Source organism: Pogoniulus pusillus, chromosome 28 (assembly GCF_015220805.1).
Source record: "Pogoniulus pusillus isolate bPogPus1 chromosome 28, bPogPus1.pri, whole genome shotgun sequence".
Taxonomy (NCBI): domain Eukaryota; kingdom Metazoa; phylum Chordata; class Aves; order Piciformes; family Lybiidae; genus Pogoniulus; species Pogoniulus pusillus.
Window position 1 is genome coordinate 658,150 of NC_087291.1, and position 18,537 is coordinate 676,686.

General features: G+C 39.4%; 1 protein-coding gene across 3 annotated transcripts in view; it reads left to right on the forward strand.

Annotated features, from left to right (window-relative positions):
* TOP2B (DNA topoisomerase II beta) overlaps positions 1 to 18,537 on the forward strand; it is a 64,239-nt gene that overhangs the window by 36,548 nt on the left and 9,154 nt on the right. For all 3 annotated transcript variants that reach the window (XM_064167084.1, XM_064167082.1, XM_064167083.1), the window contains exons 12-27: positions 1,612 to 1,769; positions 2,441 to 2,566; positions 3,350 to 3,460; positions 3,555 to 3,660; positions 4,365 to 4,474; positions 5,431 to 5,523; positions 5,618 to 5,732; positions 8,369 to 8,490; positions 9,281 to 9,429; positions 11,000 to 11,231; positions 12,651 to 12,785; positions 13,228 to 13,428; positions 15,095 to 15,290; positions 15,417 to 15,508; positions 17,396 to 17,551; positions 17,684 to 17,767. In XM_064167084.1, coding sequence (XP_064023154.1) covers positions 1,612 to 1,769; positions 2,441 to 2,566; positions 3,350 to 3,460; positions 3,555 to 3,660; positions 4,365 to 4,474; positions 5,431 to 5,523; positions 5,618 to 5,732; positions 8,369 to 8,490; positions 9,281 to 9,429; positions 11,000 to 11,231; positions 12,651 to 12,785; positions 13,228 to 13,428; positions 15,095 to 15,290; positions 15,417 to 15,508; positions 17,396 to 17,551; positions 17,684 to 17,767 — 2,186 coding nt within the window. The remainder of the gene's footprint in view (positions 1 to 1,611; positions 1,770 to 2,440; positions 2,567 to 3,349; positions 3,461 to 3,554; positions 3,661 to 4,364; positions 4,475 to 5,430; positions 5,524 to 5,617; positions 5,733 to 8,368; positions 8,491 to 9,280; positions 9,430 to 10,999; positions 11,232 to 12,650; positions 12,786 to 13,227; positions 13,429 to 15,094; positions 15,291 to 15,416; positions 15,509 to 17,395; positions 17,552 to 17,683; positions 17,768 to 18,537) is intronic.

The following is an 18,537-nucleotide window of genomic DNA, read 5'->3' on the forward strand; positions in this document are numbered from 1 at the left end:
TGGGTGTCCAGGTGGCTCAGCAGGTCCTGAACTACTTCTTCATGAATTTCCAGGGGAACACACTGCTCCCTGACCCCATCCCCCAGTTCAAGAGGCCATTTGCCTTCTCCTCCCTCCTTGCTGTTGAAACCTGTGGTGAAGAAGGCATTCAGAGCCTCAGCCTTTTCTACATCATCAGTTACAGTGTTCCCCTCCTGGTCCAGTAAGCAGTGGAGGCTCTTCTTGCCCTTCTTTTTAGCACTGATACATTTATAACAGTGCTTTCTATTATCCTTCACAGAGGTGGCAGCCTAAGTTCTAGCTGGGCCTTAGCCTCTCTAATTTTTCTCCTGCATAATCTGGCTACCTCCTTAAACACGTCAGGAGAAGCCTTCCCCTCCTTCCAGAGGTGATACACCCTCTTTTTCTCCCCCAGTTCCTTCAGGAGCTGTTTGCTCATCCAGGCTGGTCGCCTTCCCTGCTGGCTCATCTTTCGGCACATGGGAACTGCCAGCTCCTGTGCCTTCAAGAGCTCCTGTTTAAAGTAGGTCCAACCATCCTGGACCCCTTTGTTCCCAAGGACTGCTGCCCAGGGGACTTTGCAAATAAGTTTCTTAAGCAAATTGAAGTTTGCCCTCTGAAAGTCCAAGGTGTAGGTTTTGTTGTAGTGCCTCCCTATCTCCCTGCATATTGAAAACTCCACTAACTCGTGATCACTACACCCCAGGCAGCCTCCCACTGCCACATCTCATACCAGCCCTTCTCTGTTGGAGAGCAGCAGGTCAAGCTGAGCTTGACCCCTAGTAGGCTCACTTAACAGCTGGAACATGAAGCTGTCCTCCATGCACTCTAGAAATCTCCTGGACTGCCTCCTCGCTGCTGAATTAAGTTCCCAGCAGATATCTGGCAGGTTAAAGTCACCCACAAGGACAAGATCAGAAGATCTTGAGACAGCCTCCAGCTGTTTGTAAAATATCTCATCTGTTCCCTCATCCTGGTTGGGTGGTCTGTAACAGACCCCCGAGCGGTCGGCGTCCAACTTCTTAGAGGGACAAGTGGCATTCAGCCACCCGAGATTGAGCAATAACAGGTCTGTGATGCCCTTAGATGTCCGGGGCCGCACGCGCGCTACACTGACTGGCTCAGCTTGTGCCTACCCTCCGCCGGCAGGCGCGGGTAACCCGTTGAAGCCCATTCGTGATGGGGATCGGGGATTGCAATTGTTCCCTGTGAACGAGGAATTCCCAGTAAGTGCGGGTCATAAGCTCGCGTTGATCAAGTCCCTGCCCTTTGTACACGGGGCCCGAAGCGTTTCCTTGGAGAAAATGAGAGTGTTCAGAGCAGGCCAGCCGCCGGCACACTGCAGCTAGGAATAACGGAAGAGGACTCCGGTTCTGTTTTGCTGGTTTTCGGAAACGGGGCCATGGTTAAGAGGGACGGCCGGGGGCATTCGTGTTGTGCCGCTAGAGGTGAAATTCTTGGACCGGCGCAAGATGGCCTAGAGCAAAAGCATTTGCCAAGAATGTTGTCATTAATCAAGTTATGCTTTCTCTTGTTTGGTTGGGGAGGGGTTTTTTGGGCAGGAGGGTGTTGGGGTTTTTTTCCTCACTTCTGCTCCTTCTCGGACTGCAGGTGGCAAACATTCCTTGGAGTGCACGTTAATATTAACAGAGGGAGACTCTGCCAAATCTTTAGCCGTCTCTGGCTTAGGTGTTATTGGTAGAGACAGGTATGGAGTGTTCCCACTCAGGGGCAAAATTCTCAATGTTCGAGAAGCTTCTCACAAACAGGTAAGTTGTCCTGTCATCTCTTTAGCTGGCAGATGGGTGTTTGCTGTTTGTTTCTGATTTCTACAGTTACATCTTCCTATTTCAATTTTTCATTTCAGTGGAAATTTGTGGTTTCCTAAAGTACTGGCTGCTTTGATAAGCCTGGAAATATCAAGTGTAGTAGTATAGTACTGGAATGCTAAAGTACATTTCTTCACATGTACAAGGAGATTCTGCAATGACTCATATTAACATTTTGCATGAATAGTAAAGACCCCCCAGACGTTATACTGTCTGCATTACCATGTGGTTTCATTGACTTTCAAGTGTGAAGCAGCATCAGCAGCATTACCCCATCACATTACTTCCATTGCATTGTCCATAGTAAGAGTTGTGTTGCTGATGCCCGTAGAAATGGTGGAAAGAGAAGGCGGCCTTGTTAGGTGACTTTTTTGTTACATGCACTTCTGGACATGCAGTGACTGTAGAAGAGGAAGGGAAGTTTTAGGAATTGGCACGTTCAGAAAAAATATTTACAAGCGTAAAGCTTGCAAGGAGACTAGGAATGAAATGGGTTTGAGTTTAAAGCAGGGGCACATCGAAAAAGTAACTGTAAAGCCCAGCTGAACAAGAGTGGGGTGCTTCTGAATTTCTGCTTTTACACTGACTGCAAAGATAATGTTTTTATACAGATTATGGAAAATGCAGAAATAAATAACATCATTAAAATAGTTGGACTACAATACAAGAAAAGCTATGAAGATCCAGAATCTTTGAAAAGCTTGAGATATGGAAAAATTATGATCATGACAGATCAGGTTAGTCTGCAATTCACAAGTGTTACTGTATGTTTTGCTACAGTTTGGTAGGCTCTGGTTTTGTGCGTTGTTACCTGCCTCCGTGTTGTGACAACATAGATGTATTCAGAGGGAATCCCTAATGTATAAGGTTACTTTCTGGAAATAATTTATAGCTTGTTTTTGTTACTCCAAATGAACAACTGAACTTTGGTGTACAATAGCAGAGACTCCAAAGTAATAATAGAAGAATGCCTTTAATAAAGTTAGTAGAGAATGTAGCAGTAGGTGAGGTAGTAATGGAAAGGCAATGGGGTTTTTTTAAGAATTTCATGAAGTGTGTGTCTGTTGTGGAGATTGCAGAAGTTTAAGAATCCTGTGCCTTGGATATTTGTGTGTCTCATTGTTTTTTCCCAGAAGAGTTGAAGTATGGTTGAACTGTCAAGCAGTATAACACCAATAAGAAGTATAGGCCAGACTTCCACAGCGATGTGGCCTCATGGCATCTGAGAGAGCTGTCTAGCTTTTGGAGAAAACATGTCACAGGCAAAGGAAACTTAGTTTGGAACAGCTCGTTATTAGCACTATTAGGGACTCTGCCACTCACAAGTGGCTATTTTAGACCCAGGTCCAGTTCAGAATCCAAATTAAAGCTGTTTCCTTCTATGTGAACAGACATTGTTTTCATATATCAAGGCCAGTTGTTAGTTTCAGGGCTTTTTTGTTTTGTTCTGGTTTTTGTTTGGTGTTTTTTTTTGTCTGGCATTCTAGAAGATAGCCTCATGTTTTCCTGATCTGATTTAGGATCAGGATGGATCTCACATAAAAGGCTTGCTGATCAACTTTATTCATCACAATTGGCCATCACTGTTGAAACATGGTTTTCTTGAGGAATTCATCACTCCTATTGTAAAGGTATGGGTTCTTGGGTTCTATTAATGATTTGTTTATTATTCACTGCAACAGGAAAGTTATGGGGGTTTTTTTGTTTGTTTGTTTTGTTTTTAAGGCAAGCAAAAATAAGCAAGAACTTTCATTCTATAGTATTCCTGAATTTGATGAGTGGAAGAAACATATGGAGAATCACAAAGCATGGAAGATAAAATACTACAAAGGTTTGTGTAAAGAAATAAGCGAACTTCATGGATCTCTAAAAATACATAATGTGATGGTTTGGGCTCTTACCCGCCCCCCCACACTTTTGAATTTGCCCCAGCTAACTCGGACGGCCTCTGGGAATATAAATGAAGCTATTTATTTTACAGCAGCAAATATACAAGCAGCTATTTACAATATATACAGTTATATACAGAAATATACAAAGGGTAAACAATACAGAAGCACAACTCCCCTCCCAGAAACCTGAGTCCCCAGGAGGGGCTCTCAAACCACCCCAACACCTCCCCTTGCCCTCTCAACCTTACCCCAGTTCTCAGGAAGAAGAGAGGTGCAGCCAAGAGGTTAGGGAGCAAGGTTAGTGGCAGCAAGGTTAATGAGATGTGACTAGGTCTACAGGCAAAGGCAGAATGAAAGACAAAATGGAGAATGTTTTACTACTTCTTCCCAGAGTTCTCAGCGTGACTGTGAGCGAAAAGACACAATTGTTTTTATTTCACTGCCCATTATCTAGTTCTTTTACCAAAGCATTCTAGCTTGCTTCAAACTAGCACGCATAATAAATGGATGCTACGAGTTTTTATTGGTAGCTGTCTTCATAATAGTATCTTCTGTAATGGTTTTATTCTCAGTGAGGTAAAAGGAGTAAAATAATAAAACTTAAATTTTTAATATGAAGGAACTACTTATTTTTATTGTATAGGTTTGGGTACCAGCACTGCTAAAGAAGCAAAAGAATATTTTGCTGACATGGAAAGACACCGGATCTTATTTCGATATGCTGGTCCTGAAGACGATGCTGCCATTACACTGGTGAGGGTGTACAAAAGTGCATTTATGTGGTCCAGAATCACACAATGGTAGGCGTTGGAAGGGCCCTCTGAAGATCATCTAGTTGAGCTTTCTCTGCTGAAGCAGGTTCACCTAGAGCAGGTTGCACGGGATCGTGTCTAGGTGGGTTTATAATACCAATACTTCAGAAAAGGAGACTCTACAACTTCTCTGGGCAGCCTGTGCCAGTGCTCTGTTACCCTCAAAGAAAAGTTTTTCCTCATATTCAGATGGAACTTCTCGTGTTCCCATTGCCACTTGTCGTGTCACTGAGCACTAAAAGAGTCTGGGCCCATATTCTTGATACCCATGCTTTAGATAATTTAAAAGCTATATATAATCCCAGGCACAGGTTTGCCTCTGGACGTAGGCGATGTAAGATAATACCAGGCCACTTGATGGCTGTAATCTAGGAAAACAGTAATTACTTCACACAGCAAATTCTTAGGTGTTCTAAGGAACTCTTTTGCTAGCAAATGAGGTCTTACAATAGTGGTTGTAAGTGGAGAAGGAGAAAAACCTTTTTATTCTAGTCAAGGTTTAATGCTTGAGAATAATTTTTATTCAAGCTTTCTATTTTTTTAATTCTGTTTTTATTCTACTTTAAAAAAAAGTACTGATTCAGCTCTTGATCGTTTGTAGCTTCAGTGGTCTAGAAAGAGCATTGATACACTGAAAGGAAGTGAAAGGAACTTGTAAGAATTTAGTCATGTTTTTACAAAAGCCTAAACTTGTTTGAAAAAGCCTTGTGTCTGAGAGGTCACCTGCATTTACTGCTGCTTAAGGGTAAACATTAGTTATATGAATTATCTTGTCTGAATAAGCACTATTAAATACTTGATCAAGTAGTGCAGTATACTTAAAATTCTGACTAAAGTAACATATCTTTACACAAACATATATGTGCTGATAATTTGGTGTACTTGGAATCTTTTCAGGCCTTCAGTAAGAAGAAGATTGATGACCGAAAAGAATGGTTAACAAACTTCATGGAGGACAGGCGACAGCGCCGGCTGCATGGCCTGCCTGAGGTGAGTTCTGAATAACAGCAATAAATCTGGTGTCTGAGATTTAAATGTAATGCACTTCTTGTATTGAATGAATAATGCATATGTTTTTTTTCAGCAATTTTTATATGGTACAGCAACAAAACATTTGACTTACAATGACTTCATTAACAAGGAGTTGATCCTTTTCTCAAATTCAGACAATGAGAGATCTATTCCTTCCCTTGTTGATGGTAAGCTCACAATTCATTCTGTTTTGTTGGAAAGTTCCTCTTGCCTGTGATTTGTATCAGAAATCAGTTCATTTAAGTAGAGGTATAGTATAAGTACTTCTATATTTTTGTTTGCTATCCTTTATATTCTAAGGAGTTACCAGTCCTTTTTCATTTGAGCAGACCTGTTCCCTATTACTGTACAAGTGTTGTTTGTAGTCAAATTAGCAGAAAAACAAGTCTCATAATAACAAAAATTCAAGTCAGCAGCAGAGTGCAGGTGAAGATGTACATTTTTCTCCTTTCAGTTTTATCCCACACACTGTGTTTTAGTGGTTACTGACTTTTCCAGTAATCTTCCCAGTGTTCTGTCAATCATATTTGCTTACTCTGTGTGCAATAGCATGAACATTTAAAGAAGTTATTTACTCTGTATAACTTTGCTTGTAAAACACACAGACAGCATGAGCGGGAGTTTCTGCCTGCACTATTGCCAGTATGCATACGCTTACAAAGGCACCTGAGTTTTTTAGAGAGGAAAAAGGTACATTTGCCTAATATTTCCAGTGTATTTTTTTAATAATAGAGGTGGTTGGCCTATTTAACACTGCAGACCCATATCAAAATACTCATGAAGCAAAAGCTTTTTGTAATTTAGACGAAAAAGTAGGGTAGGTTGCAGGTGAATAGGGGTAATAGCTTCTTATTAGGATGCATCTTCAGCTCTGCTGCAGAACAAGGGTGGGTTAGGTATGCAGATGCATTCTCTAGGGAGTCAAAGACTGTCACTCTCTCTCATCTTCTTGAGACTTGCTTCCTGCCATAGCTGAGTACTTGGATTAACTGTGCAAGCATTTTATAGTTGAGTGCTCTGGAGGAAGATTGGTTGTAGAGCTGCATGTTTCCAGAGGTCGTTGTTCATTGTAATATACTCTACCTTGACTGCTTTCTCAGAAATAGCAGAACTTGCGGTTAGTATCTGTTCATTTGCACTGAAGGCCTTCAAGACTCTCTCTTCAAAAGTGCAAGAAATGAGAAGGGGAACATGTTCATATATTGGTTGGCGTGTGTATGTTTGTAATGTAGTATATACATACTCAGTATTATACATGTTTTATAACTGCTGTCAGTATTGTACCCCTGGGTAGCATTTATAGCACTATAAATGTGCATATATAGGATGTACATTACACACAGTGTTTTGCATGTGTATAATTGCTGTCAGTGTTTCTGCCAACTTTGGCTGTAGGTCTGCATTCTGGACATATATATGCAAACTTTCAGCAAGCAGTACTCTAGCAGTGTTTTTTTGTACTTCGTTATCATCAGGTGATGTATAGTAAGGTGGTCTAGTGGCAAATCTCAGAAAAAAAATGAGGGAAAGGACATTATGGCTACCTCTTCACCGTTGGTAGTTTCTGTGTTTACTCCTTGATGATTCTCTGTGTAAAGGAAATCTTCTCTGTAACATTCAGTACATCTTTGGTAGGAAAACATGATGCAGGCCCACTCTAAAGAAAATCTGACATTTTATATTTAAGTCTCTTCTTACATTTAACCCTAGTAAATAACAGTAGCATGTAACAGTATTTGAGTGCCTTTCATATAATGTATGTGAATTAAAACACTGAACAGATCAATAATCATTATCTACAACTGATTATTGGTTTTAAATAATATGCATAAAAATGATGCAATCCCTTTCATACAGTTGTTGCACTTAAAGCGTACCTAAACAATCACAATAAATTGGCTAACAGGCCACAAGATTTGAGGCTCTGCAGCCTGGAGAGGAGAAGACTTCAAGGAGACCTTTTAGTGGCCTCCCAGTATCTGAGGGGGGCCTACAGGAAGGCTGGGGAGGGACTATTGACAAGGTCTTGTAATGGGTTTAAACTGGCAGAGGGGAGACTCAAACTAGATGTTAGGAAAGGGTTCTTTACAGTGAGGGTAGTGAGACACTGGCACAGATTGCCCAGTGAGGTTGTGGCTGCTCTGTCCCTGGAAGTATTCAAGGCCAGGTTGTGCAGCCTGTTCTACTAGGTGTCCCTGCCTATGGCAGGGGGTTGGAACAGGATGATCTTTGAGGTCCCTTCCAACCTAAACCATTTTATGGTTCTAAACCAGAAGATCAAAGTGACTAGATTCTTTCTTAAAACTGTAAAAAACCTAAAAGGAAGTTGAAACACCTTCTGGCTGAATTTTAATGAGCCTTTGAGAATTTGGCACAGAATTTCAGAGTGTTTTGAAATATCTATAAGCTACTGTAACAGTTGTCATTACAGAATTTCTGTTGATACTCTTAGGAAAAATATTTTGCTAAGTAGTCTGGAAAGAAACAACCTTTGACTTGTGGAAGCTCTAAGCTGTATGTGTAAGAGAAAGGTGCTGTATGGAATGCCGTATGCTGCACGGTAGCACCTGTCTGAAAGGGTTACCTTTCCACTTTCTGCCAACTTTCTCCATTTGGTAAAATGGTTTACTGTTTTTTAAAGAACTGGCACATTGATTCATTCTTTTATTTCATATTATGTTATGAATTTGTTTCCAGTTAATGTTTAGACTTCTTTGAGAGGTTAGAAGTGGTAATAAGGGAAAAGACATGTATTGTTTAAAAACGTGTGCCTGTGTCAAACATGGGATGTTGTTCTTAATAGGTTTAAAGCCAGGGCAACGCAAAGTTCTATTCACTTGCTTTAAGAGAAATGATAGACGTGAAGTGAAGGTTGCTCAGCTGGCTGGTTCTGTTGCTGAAATGTCAGCTTACCACCATGGGGAGGTGAGTATGAAGGGTGCTAAAAATGTATTTTTAGCCCATGTAAAATATTAGGTAACATTTATTTTATTGAAACTGCAAACCTATAAGGCTATTAAGAAAGGATTTAGTTTCAAAGAAAATGAAGCCAAACAGCATTTTTAATAAGGCAGCATATTTCCATTCTATCCAAGTCTTCATTCTAGGTGCTGTCCCAGATAGTTTGTGGGTCATGGCAAAATAATAGCTAAAGACCTTGGTAACTTCTAGATTCTGAAATCATAGGAAATCAGGTGGTGTCTACTGGGACAATTCTTGTTGTGCCAGGAAATGCTGTCTTTTAAGGTATGAAGAGGCATTATTGTTCTTGGAAGATCTGTTAGAAAGTTGGAACAAAGATAATTTCTAATCCCATGTTTTGTTTATGCTAACTTGAAATACTCATGAGAGTTGCACCCGGAACAGTCTCTCTCCATCACTTCTTTTTTCTCTTCAGAAACAATGCCTAGTTGTTTTTTTCAGACACGAACAGTGATTTTGTGTCCTTTTCATTCCCAGAGCAGTGCTTTATAAAAACCAGAGAAGCTCAGGGGCTTTCATGTGCGTAGAATGTAAGGACATTTAAATCAGCGTGGCCGTGGATGAGGAAACACTAGGCTTTGCCAGCAGTTCTTCTGTGACGTTTGCTGTGCTCCTTTCTCAGGGTGACTGCTTCCGAAATTTCATTTGGGATAGTCACACAATTTTTTTGCATTAGAAATGTGTTTTATTGGCTGATTGGGAAAGATTACCAGGAATCTGTATTTTCTTGCAGCAAGCACTGATGATGACTATTGTCAACTTGGCCCAGAACTTTGTTGGAAGTAACAATGTTAATCTGCTACAACCTATTGGTCAGTTTGGTACCAGGCTTCATGGTGGAAAGGATGCTGCCAGCCCTCGCTATATTTTCACCATGTTAAGGTAAACACAAATAGAAAGCTAAATGCATACTTTTATAATGCCTTGTTGTGAAACAAATCCTTTTACAACAGCAGGTTTGGAAGTGTTTTTTGTGGTGGAGTAGATGAGAATTGGAATATTTTAGTAGAAGCTCAAATTCTGCTTTACATCTGTGAAGTGGTTTTTATGTGGATTTTGCATGCATTGTAGTGCTGTAGGAATTGTACCTTCTAAGGATTTACACTTTGAATCATAAGGGTGAAGACTGAAAATACAGATTGTGATGTCCTGCAGAAGTAGCTTTCCATTTCCCTAGTCATTATAAGATCTGTTCAGTTTCACAGTATTACTACCTGGTAATAAATCCCACAATGCAGTATAGACTTGGAAATTTAGATGGATTCTTTTCCTTTTGGATGCACTTCTTCATGTCAACCTAAATAATTACACATATGTAATTAATAATGAAGGCCTAATTAAATGATGCTGATTTTTCACAGTTAATACCTTGAAATTAATTTTGGTGTGCAGAGTTTTAGAATGACTTCCATTACATAAACCAAGGTATGAATTATGTTGCTTCTGTCATTTCCCAATTCCTAAGTTTGCTTCCTAATTGTAAGCTTTATATGCAAGTATCAGGTTTTACTCCCTGTGTTCTTTCTGTAGTATTACAGTTTTGTACATTTCCCTTTCTGCATAAGGTGCTGGAAATCTTATACACCCAGTGTGATGTTTTAGATGAGCAAAAGGAAAAGGAGTTGCCTGTAAAACCTTTGTATCATTTTCATAGCTAGACTTAGAGATCAGAGGGCTGGAGCACCTCTGCTGTGAGGACAGGCTACAGGAGTTGGGGCTCTTCAGCCTGGAGAAGAGAAGGCTTTAAGAAGACCTTATAGTGGCCTTCCAGTATCTGAAGGAGGCCCATGGGAAGGCTGGGGAAGGGCTATTGACAAGGTCCTGTAATGGCAGGATGAAGGGTAATGGGTTTAAACTGGAAGAGGGGAGATTCAAACTGGATGTTAGGAAAGGGTTCTTTGCAGTGAGGGTGGTGAGATACTGGCACAGGTTGCCCAGGGAGGTTGTGACTCCTCCCTTCTAGGTTGGAGGAAGCCTTGGGCAACCTGTTCTAGTGGGAGGTGTCCCTGCCTATGGTCAGTGATTGGAACTGGATGAGCTTTTGAGGTCACTTCCAACCTAAACCATTGTATGATTCTATGAATTAAGCCACAAAGCTTTGCAGCTGTTTACATGCTGTGTTGCTCTATTACTCTCACGTTGAACTGTGGTTTGAATGCTTCAAAGAAAGGTATTTTTGTACATGTTAAATGTCAGCAATTGCCAGTGCACATGTGTTAAGAAAACAAAGAGTCATAGAGTAACATCATCTGTTACAAACACTCTTCCATTGGGAAGAATTTCCTTTTCTCGTGAGGTGTGTACATTGTATTTTCAGCTTCAGAGTGGCCAAAAGAACAGAAGAGATGAGAAAATCTGCAAGCAGATCATACACCAGCATGGACTGTTAGAGTGTGATGTACTTTACTTACTGGACTATTTAAACAGTTTTCTTCCTTTTCTTTTTTTAAAGCCCTTTATCAAGGCTGCTTTTTCCATCAGTGGATGACAACTTACTTAAATTCCTGTACGATGACAACCAGCGTGTAGAGCCTGAATGGTATATTCCCATCATTCCTATGGTTTTAGTAAATGGAGCTGAAGGAATTGGTACTGGATGGGCTTGCAAACTTCCAAATTATGATACCAGAGAGATTGTAAACAACGTCAGACGAATGCTGGATGGCTTAGATCCCCACCCAATGGTAAAAATAGTAGTATATACTGATATTTTATCTTTGCCAAACAAATCTTATTTTATACTTATAAAATTCATTCATATCTGTCTAGAAATGCTTGATTATTTGAACATTTGGATTGGATTGCCTAATTTTATGGATGAGCTTTATTTCATTGTTGGGATGGGGCTGGGAAAGTTCAACTTACAGCAAAAAATAGGGCTATGCATATTTTTCAGCTATTTGAGGGGCCTTTTTATTCAGTAAGTCATCACAGTTACAAGCCTCAAAGGGTAGTTACGACATGGCAGTAAAGTAAAAAGTTGTACCACTTTTTTTTGGAAGTTACTACTGCTTCTCTTCAGCCAAACTTTAATGTTTCCTCTGTCTTGTCTGAGTTGTACTCTATTTTATACATCTGGAAACACAGGCAGAAATGTAACTGCTCAAGAAAATCAGCAGCTTCTGAACTGCATGGCACATCTGTTTCTTTAAAATTTGATAAGCCTTGGAAGTGGTGTATGCTCCCCAAAAATGCGGGCAGGAAGAATTCACAGGTGAACACAGAATACCCGATCCAACAGAGGATACAGATGACATACAATGTAACCTTTGCTTTGCAACTGAAGGACATTGTTTCCTTGTGTTTATCAAGGAGAAGAGACTTCTTTTTTCTCTTCTTAGATCACAGTTTCCCCATTGTGCATTATCAGTTTCATGACATAATGAATTTCCTGTTGTAAATTCTTGGGAACAATGAATAGATTTTTTTTTTTCAATTAATGCAATCTGTTGTCCTTCTGTTTGGACTCTAGGCCTTCTGTCTAGTCTCAGAGACTTCACTGTGGTTGAAAGAGGCATTTTTGCCTCTGTCTAACTCCTTTTTCTGTGTTGGTGTGTCTTTGTGGCTGTATGGTAAGCTGGATAAGGGAATCAAATCAGTTAAAAAAAATTCCCACCCTGCTAGTTACTTTTTTTTTTTTTTAAACTAAATGAGTTCCACTCTCTCTGCTGAGCAGCACAAGAGTGAAACACAAAAATGGCATGGGGAAGTAGCAACACTTCTGTAAAAGTACTGTGAAACTGGGATATTAGTCTGCTTCTACTGTCGTGCCTTATCTATGCTTGGCAGTTTTCTGTAAGAACAAAACAAAACAAGCACCAAAAAAAACAAAGCAAGGCAAACAAAACCCCCAAACCAACCAACCAAAAAACAATTATAAAAACCCCACAGAGCAAAAGCCTTACTGGGCTCAGCTCTATTTTCTTAGAATACTTGCTGTTGTCACTTGAATATGTGTATTCTGCTTTCTTTTCTGTAGTATTTTTCCTATGACTTAAAATTTTCACAGGCATGGGAGGCAGGTTGATGGATTAGTGTAATGAAAGGTGATAGCTGATGTTTCATTATAAAGATTATTACCACTTTGTTTTTTGCAATTTCAGCTCCCAAACTACAAAAATTTCAAAGGAACCATTCAAGAACTTGGTCAAAACCAGTATGTAGTGAGTGGTGAAATATTTGTGGTGGACAGGAACACAGTAGAAATTACAGAGCTTCCTGTAAGGACATGGACCCAGGTAAGTAACAGTGAAATACATTTACATAAAACCCCAAATCAACAATAAATTATGTATTAAATTACTCAATCCTACATACAGATGAATTTTTAACACAATTTCTGATGATTATACATGGAATAGAACAGTTTCATTTTTTGTGTGCCAGTGTGGAAGATGGTTTTGTACTTCTGCCATTTGCTGTCCCTACTGCAACAAATATTTTCTTCTCCTGATGAAGTAATATTTAATCCCCTTTTTCTGTGGAGTAGGATTTTCTGTCCTTGTTAGATGCCTTTTATGCTTATGTTAGTCTTGACCTATGTTTTGCAGTTTATACTGGTTCTTTCTGCATTACACCTGACATCCATTTACAGATTTGAAATATTAAGCTGTTTTGTTGGTTTAAGGAATTAAGAATTTTAAGAAGTGTTTTTGATTTTTGCTACCTTGTTTTTAATAGGTGTACAAAGAACAGGTTCTAGAACCTATGTTGAATGGGACTGAGAAAACTCCAGCATTAATTTCTGATTATAAGGAATACCACACTGACACAACTGTGAAATTTGTTGTGAAGATGACAGAAGAAAAACTTGCACAGGCAGAAGCTGCTGGACTGCACAAAGTCTTTAAGCTTCAAACAAGTCTTACTTGTAATTCTATGGTAACTTTTTCATGTTTGGCTATCAGAATACTTACTATTGCTTGTTGTTGACTCAAAGAATTTTGTAGTGTACTGTGATTCTTGGTATTGAACAGTGTGTTGTGTATTTGGAATAATTTGAATAGCAGTAAATTGTTGTGATGATAAACATCAGTAAGGTTCAGCAAATTCCTTTCAGTTCTAATGAATCTTTCAAACCAAAGTAGACAGGTTCAGGGTAACTAACTCAAATTTTTCTCTGCAGCTAATAAAAAACGGTTACTATAAAGTAGATCATGCAAATAACTTTGTGCCATATTATAATTAGGTCTGAGTTTCAAATTGAGTCAAGTTACATTTTAAAAATGGCATTTTATGCCAGACTATTATTTCTCTATTATTTCTCTAATAGGAGTTGAATTATCCAATGCTTCTGCCAAGTTAAATCCCATTTTAGATTGTAAAGTATAGAAAACACTGAGCTTAAGCAGCTGAAAACATAACGATGGTGTAAATTACTTATATGGTTGGTTGTGCTTGTAGTAAGATGAGAGTAAGAATGTGAGTAAATGCATGCATCTGTGTATTAAGAGATGGATTTGAGCTGTAAAATAATTTCTGCCAGAGTCTTTCTAAAAAGTATGTCTTTACAGAGACTGAAAAAGCAGGTCTTTCTTTTCATGCTTGATACTACTTTCATGTATCACAAAGCAGAAATATGATAATAACAACAGTTATAGTATAAATTGAAAGCTGTATGAAAATAGGCTAAAATCAAATTAAAGATCACAGATGCAGAAGAGAAGAAAAAAGGCCTTGATCAGCCTGTTTTGTAGATTGTACTTGAAAAGTAAATCTACCAAAGCGAGATGATAGTATTTTTCACAGTTTTAAACAACCATGTGAACAACTGAGAATCAGGCTTCAAGTTAATGTTTAACAGATTACAAAACGTTTTGCGGCTTAATCTTGCATTTTCTGCCATCTGAAATGAATAGTAAGTATTGCTTTCTAAAACGTGTGTGTAGGTATTAATGTGCCCTAGTGTGTGCGTCTTAAGAAGTTGAGCGAGCTAGCTGTTGTTCACTGAGCTCCCAGGTAGGTATTTCAGGTAGGGAAATTGCCCTCTAGAGAGGCTTATTTCTTTCAGGTACTGTAGGCACCCTAGGGAGACTGATTCAGCTTTTAATGTCTAAACTGGGGGGCATCAGAATTCAGGGAGGATTGGTTTCACCAATGATGTAAAATTTATGTATTACTTTGGGATCAAACTTGGAAGATGGCATTTTTCACTGCTGAACACTGGCAGATTTCACAGCCAAATAGAAAGATTATTATAGCTGCTTTTCAACTGTTACGTTGTTGTGAATCATTAAGTGCTACAGGACTTGTGCTTTAATGCCTAAATAAGATTAGCCATTCCACTCAATGTGCTTGAATTCTGGCATATTTCTTTATATAGCTGTCTTCCTGTTTGAACGTATTACCATAAATCTCATCTTAAATCTACTTGTGATTCAAAATAAAATCTCTCCATCTATATGCTGTGTAGTTCCACAGTAAGGTTTGAGTTCACAACCTTCAGTACCACTTTGTGTGGTACATGTATACGTGCAATAAATTTGTAAACAAAGGTTAACAAAGTCTGAATTGTACTCTTTCAAGCTGTATATTATGTGTTTTTTAGGTGCTATTTGATCATATGGGATGTTTAAAGAAATACGAAACTGTGCAAGACATCCTGAAGGAGTTCTTTGATTTGCGGCTGCATTATTACAGTTTACGCAAGGAATGGCTCGTGGGGATGTTAGGTGCAGAATCTACCAAGCTGAACAATCAAGCTCGTTTTATTCTGGAGAAGATACAAGGGAAAATTACCATAGGTGAGTGTGTGTAAGACAGAAATGGTAATGGTGGGGGGAATCTGGAAATTATTTAAATACAGTGGAATGTACTTGTGTGTAAGACGTTTATTTTCGTGACATTGGCTGCACCTGTGTGTTTTGTAGAGAACAGATCAAAAAGAGATTTGATTCAGATGTTGGTCCAGCGAGGTTATGAGTCTGATCCCGTAAAAGCCTGGAAAGAAGCACAGGAAAAGGTAATAATCTTAAATCTCTAGATGTATTTGATGTTGTTACTGTTATAAATAGTACTAATGTATGCAGATGTTTGTTTTCTAGTAGTCTCATTTATAGTCATAGAATCAACCCAGTTGGAAGAGACCTCCAGGATCATCCAGTCCAACCTATCACCCAGCCCTGTCCATGGCTGGGGACAGAGTGGCTGGAGAGCAGCCAGGAAGAAAGGGACCTAGGGGTACTGGTAAATAGTAGGCTGAAGATGAGACAGCAGTGTGCCCAGGTGGCCAAGAGAGTCAGTGGCATCCTGGCCTGGCTCAGGAACACTGTGGCCAGCAGGACAAGGGAGGTTATTCTTCCCCTGTTCTGGGCTCCTCAGTTCAAGAGAGATGTTGGGATACTGAAGCATGTCCAGAGAAGGGCAATGAAGCTGGTGAGAGGCCTGGAACGCAGCCCTGTGAGGAGAGGCTGAGGGAGCTGGGGGTGTGCAGCCTGTAGAAGAGGAGGCTCAGGGGGTGACCTCGTTGCTATCTACAACTACCTGAAGGGAGGTTGTAGCCAGGTGGGGTTGGTCTCTTCTCCCAGGCAACTAAAAAAGAATATTCATACTCCTTATTGCCTTCCATTTTTCATCATACATTAAACTTGTACATAAAATGTTGTTACATAATCTTGGTGTCATACGTTGGTAATTCCTAGAAGAAAACTAGATAATACAAGTCTGAAAATGAGAATGTAGAGGACTGAAATTCTTAATGTATTCCAGCTGGAACTGACAGCTTGATTTGAGGTGTTTGGTTGGTGTGTGGACCTGGTGCTTAGGGCAGTGTTCACCCTTTGGTGGTGGGTTGAAGGTTGGACTGCATGATCTTGGAGGTCTCTTCCAACCAGATATATTCCATGATTCTGTGATTTCTTACTGGCTGATACTTTAAATGCTGCCTCATTTGCTCACACATATAACTGTCTTTTGCCTTATGTGCTGGTTTGAGGCTAACTGGAACGTTTTACTGAGAGAAATGAAATCCTTAGCTGTGAGAAGAAAGAAAAAATCCAGTACCTATATCACCCATTCTTCTGCTGAGAAACACACTCGCTTCTCACACACTGCTCAGCTCTCGCTTCTGTTTTGCTCTTTGTTTCTGGCGGTCTGGTCTCTGTGGCTGCCTCTGCCTTAAATCTAATCTGACCTAACCCTTTTTCTCTAACCTCCTTGGTGTCTTTTCTTTTTGACATCTCACTTCAGATCTCTGGATTTATTACGTGAGATATACATGGGCTGATCCGGTTATTTCTGAAGGGAGAGAAAGAGGTGGGGGTGGGGCGGAGGAGGTTTGGGTCAGGAACCCTCCTGGCAATCTGATTGTTCTGGGATGGGTATTGTGTTTCCCTATTACATTTAATTTGTATATAACTGTATAGATTGTATATATATACACTTCTAAATTGTGCTAAGCTGTAAATACAGCTTCATTCCTTAACTTCCAGCCAACTGGGTGATCTTCTGAAGTGTAGGGGGTGGGTGATACCCAAGCCATCACACCTTACAATCTAGTTATGATTGCGAAAATAAGTATTGCTGCATTAGTAATTTTTGTTATTAAGTTGTTTTAGTAAACTTGACCTTCACCTATATTTACTTCTGCAATTTAAAAAACAGTAGGGTTTTTCATCGTTCCAGAAGATTCATGTGACAAGTGTCATTTCACACTTTACTATGTGAAGGTGAAACCACTTGGGAAAGCAACTTGGAATTTTTATAAGCTGCCCCTCTTCTGTGCCATTGCCACTGCTTTTGCTACTTCTCATACAAAGCAGACAGCTAGTATAAGGTTTAGATTTGTTTTCTTAAATATGAAGTTTCTGTTCATGCACAGAGCTAAACACTTGTGAATATTTCATTTTAGGCAGCAGAAGAGGAGGACCCACAGAACCAGAATGATGATGCTTCCTCTGCTTCTGGCTCAGCTTCTGGCCCTGACTTCAACTATATCCTAAACATGTCTCTGTGGTCACTTACAAAAGAGAAAGTAGAAGAGTTAATTAAGCAAAGAGATTCAAAGGTTGGTACACTATGGAAGGCTTTTCTTGAATGATACAGTCATTACTGTCATGTCTAATCGTCAGTGTTCAATTACAGTATTATCTACTTAGTTGTGGCATAGTAATTCACATTCTACACACTACTGTTTCAGGAGAGAGAACTGAATGACCTTAAAAGGAAATCTTCTTCAGACCTCTGGAAAGAAGATTTAGCGGCCTTTGTTGAAGAGCTTGAAGTATGTTTCATTTTACATATCTTTCTAAAAAGATTACATTTCAATTAAGAAAAAGATTATTAAGCATGTTTAAATGTAAGGAAAAATTGCACCACATTTTAGATTAGAAACAGATAGTGGCAAGTGGTAAACCAATATTGGGTAGTTCTGTTCCTAGTTGTGTTCCTCAGGGATTGTCTCTTGCATCTATGTAATTTAATGTTTTTTCCAAGTCAAGGATGATAAAAGAAAAATAGTTGCAAAAAAAATGTTTTCATATGGTGCATGAACCTGGGAGTAGTAACTGGAAGCAATTGCAGTATTTTTACATGATCTAGTTGGTTGGGGCTGTAAGTATTGTCAGATGCAAAGCTGTACATCTAGGACAAAGTGTGTAGACTGAAAGTGCTATGTGAGAGGCTCTTACTTTGTCTCATCACTAACTCTGGAAAAAAACTAAAGTCCTGGAGATGAATAACTTTCTCTGCCTCAACTTTCAATGTTGCTTGAAAAGGGATAAGGTGATCTTTTGAAGTGACACAGGACAGTACAAATAAAGTGTTTGTTTTATTTATGCACGTGTTCATGGTACAGCTGCAGTTGGAAGTGTTCTGTTCAGATGTCTGTGTGTCAGGGATTTGTTCATACTGAGAAAAAAAGACTAGAAAATGTGCCTTAAAAATAACTTTAGAAACTAGCTGCTTAAATAGAACGTTGATGTACTGAAAAGTTACCTTAGTACCCAGACACATACATGGCAAACAAACTTAATAAAAGATTTTCAATCTTAG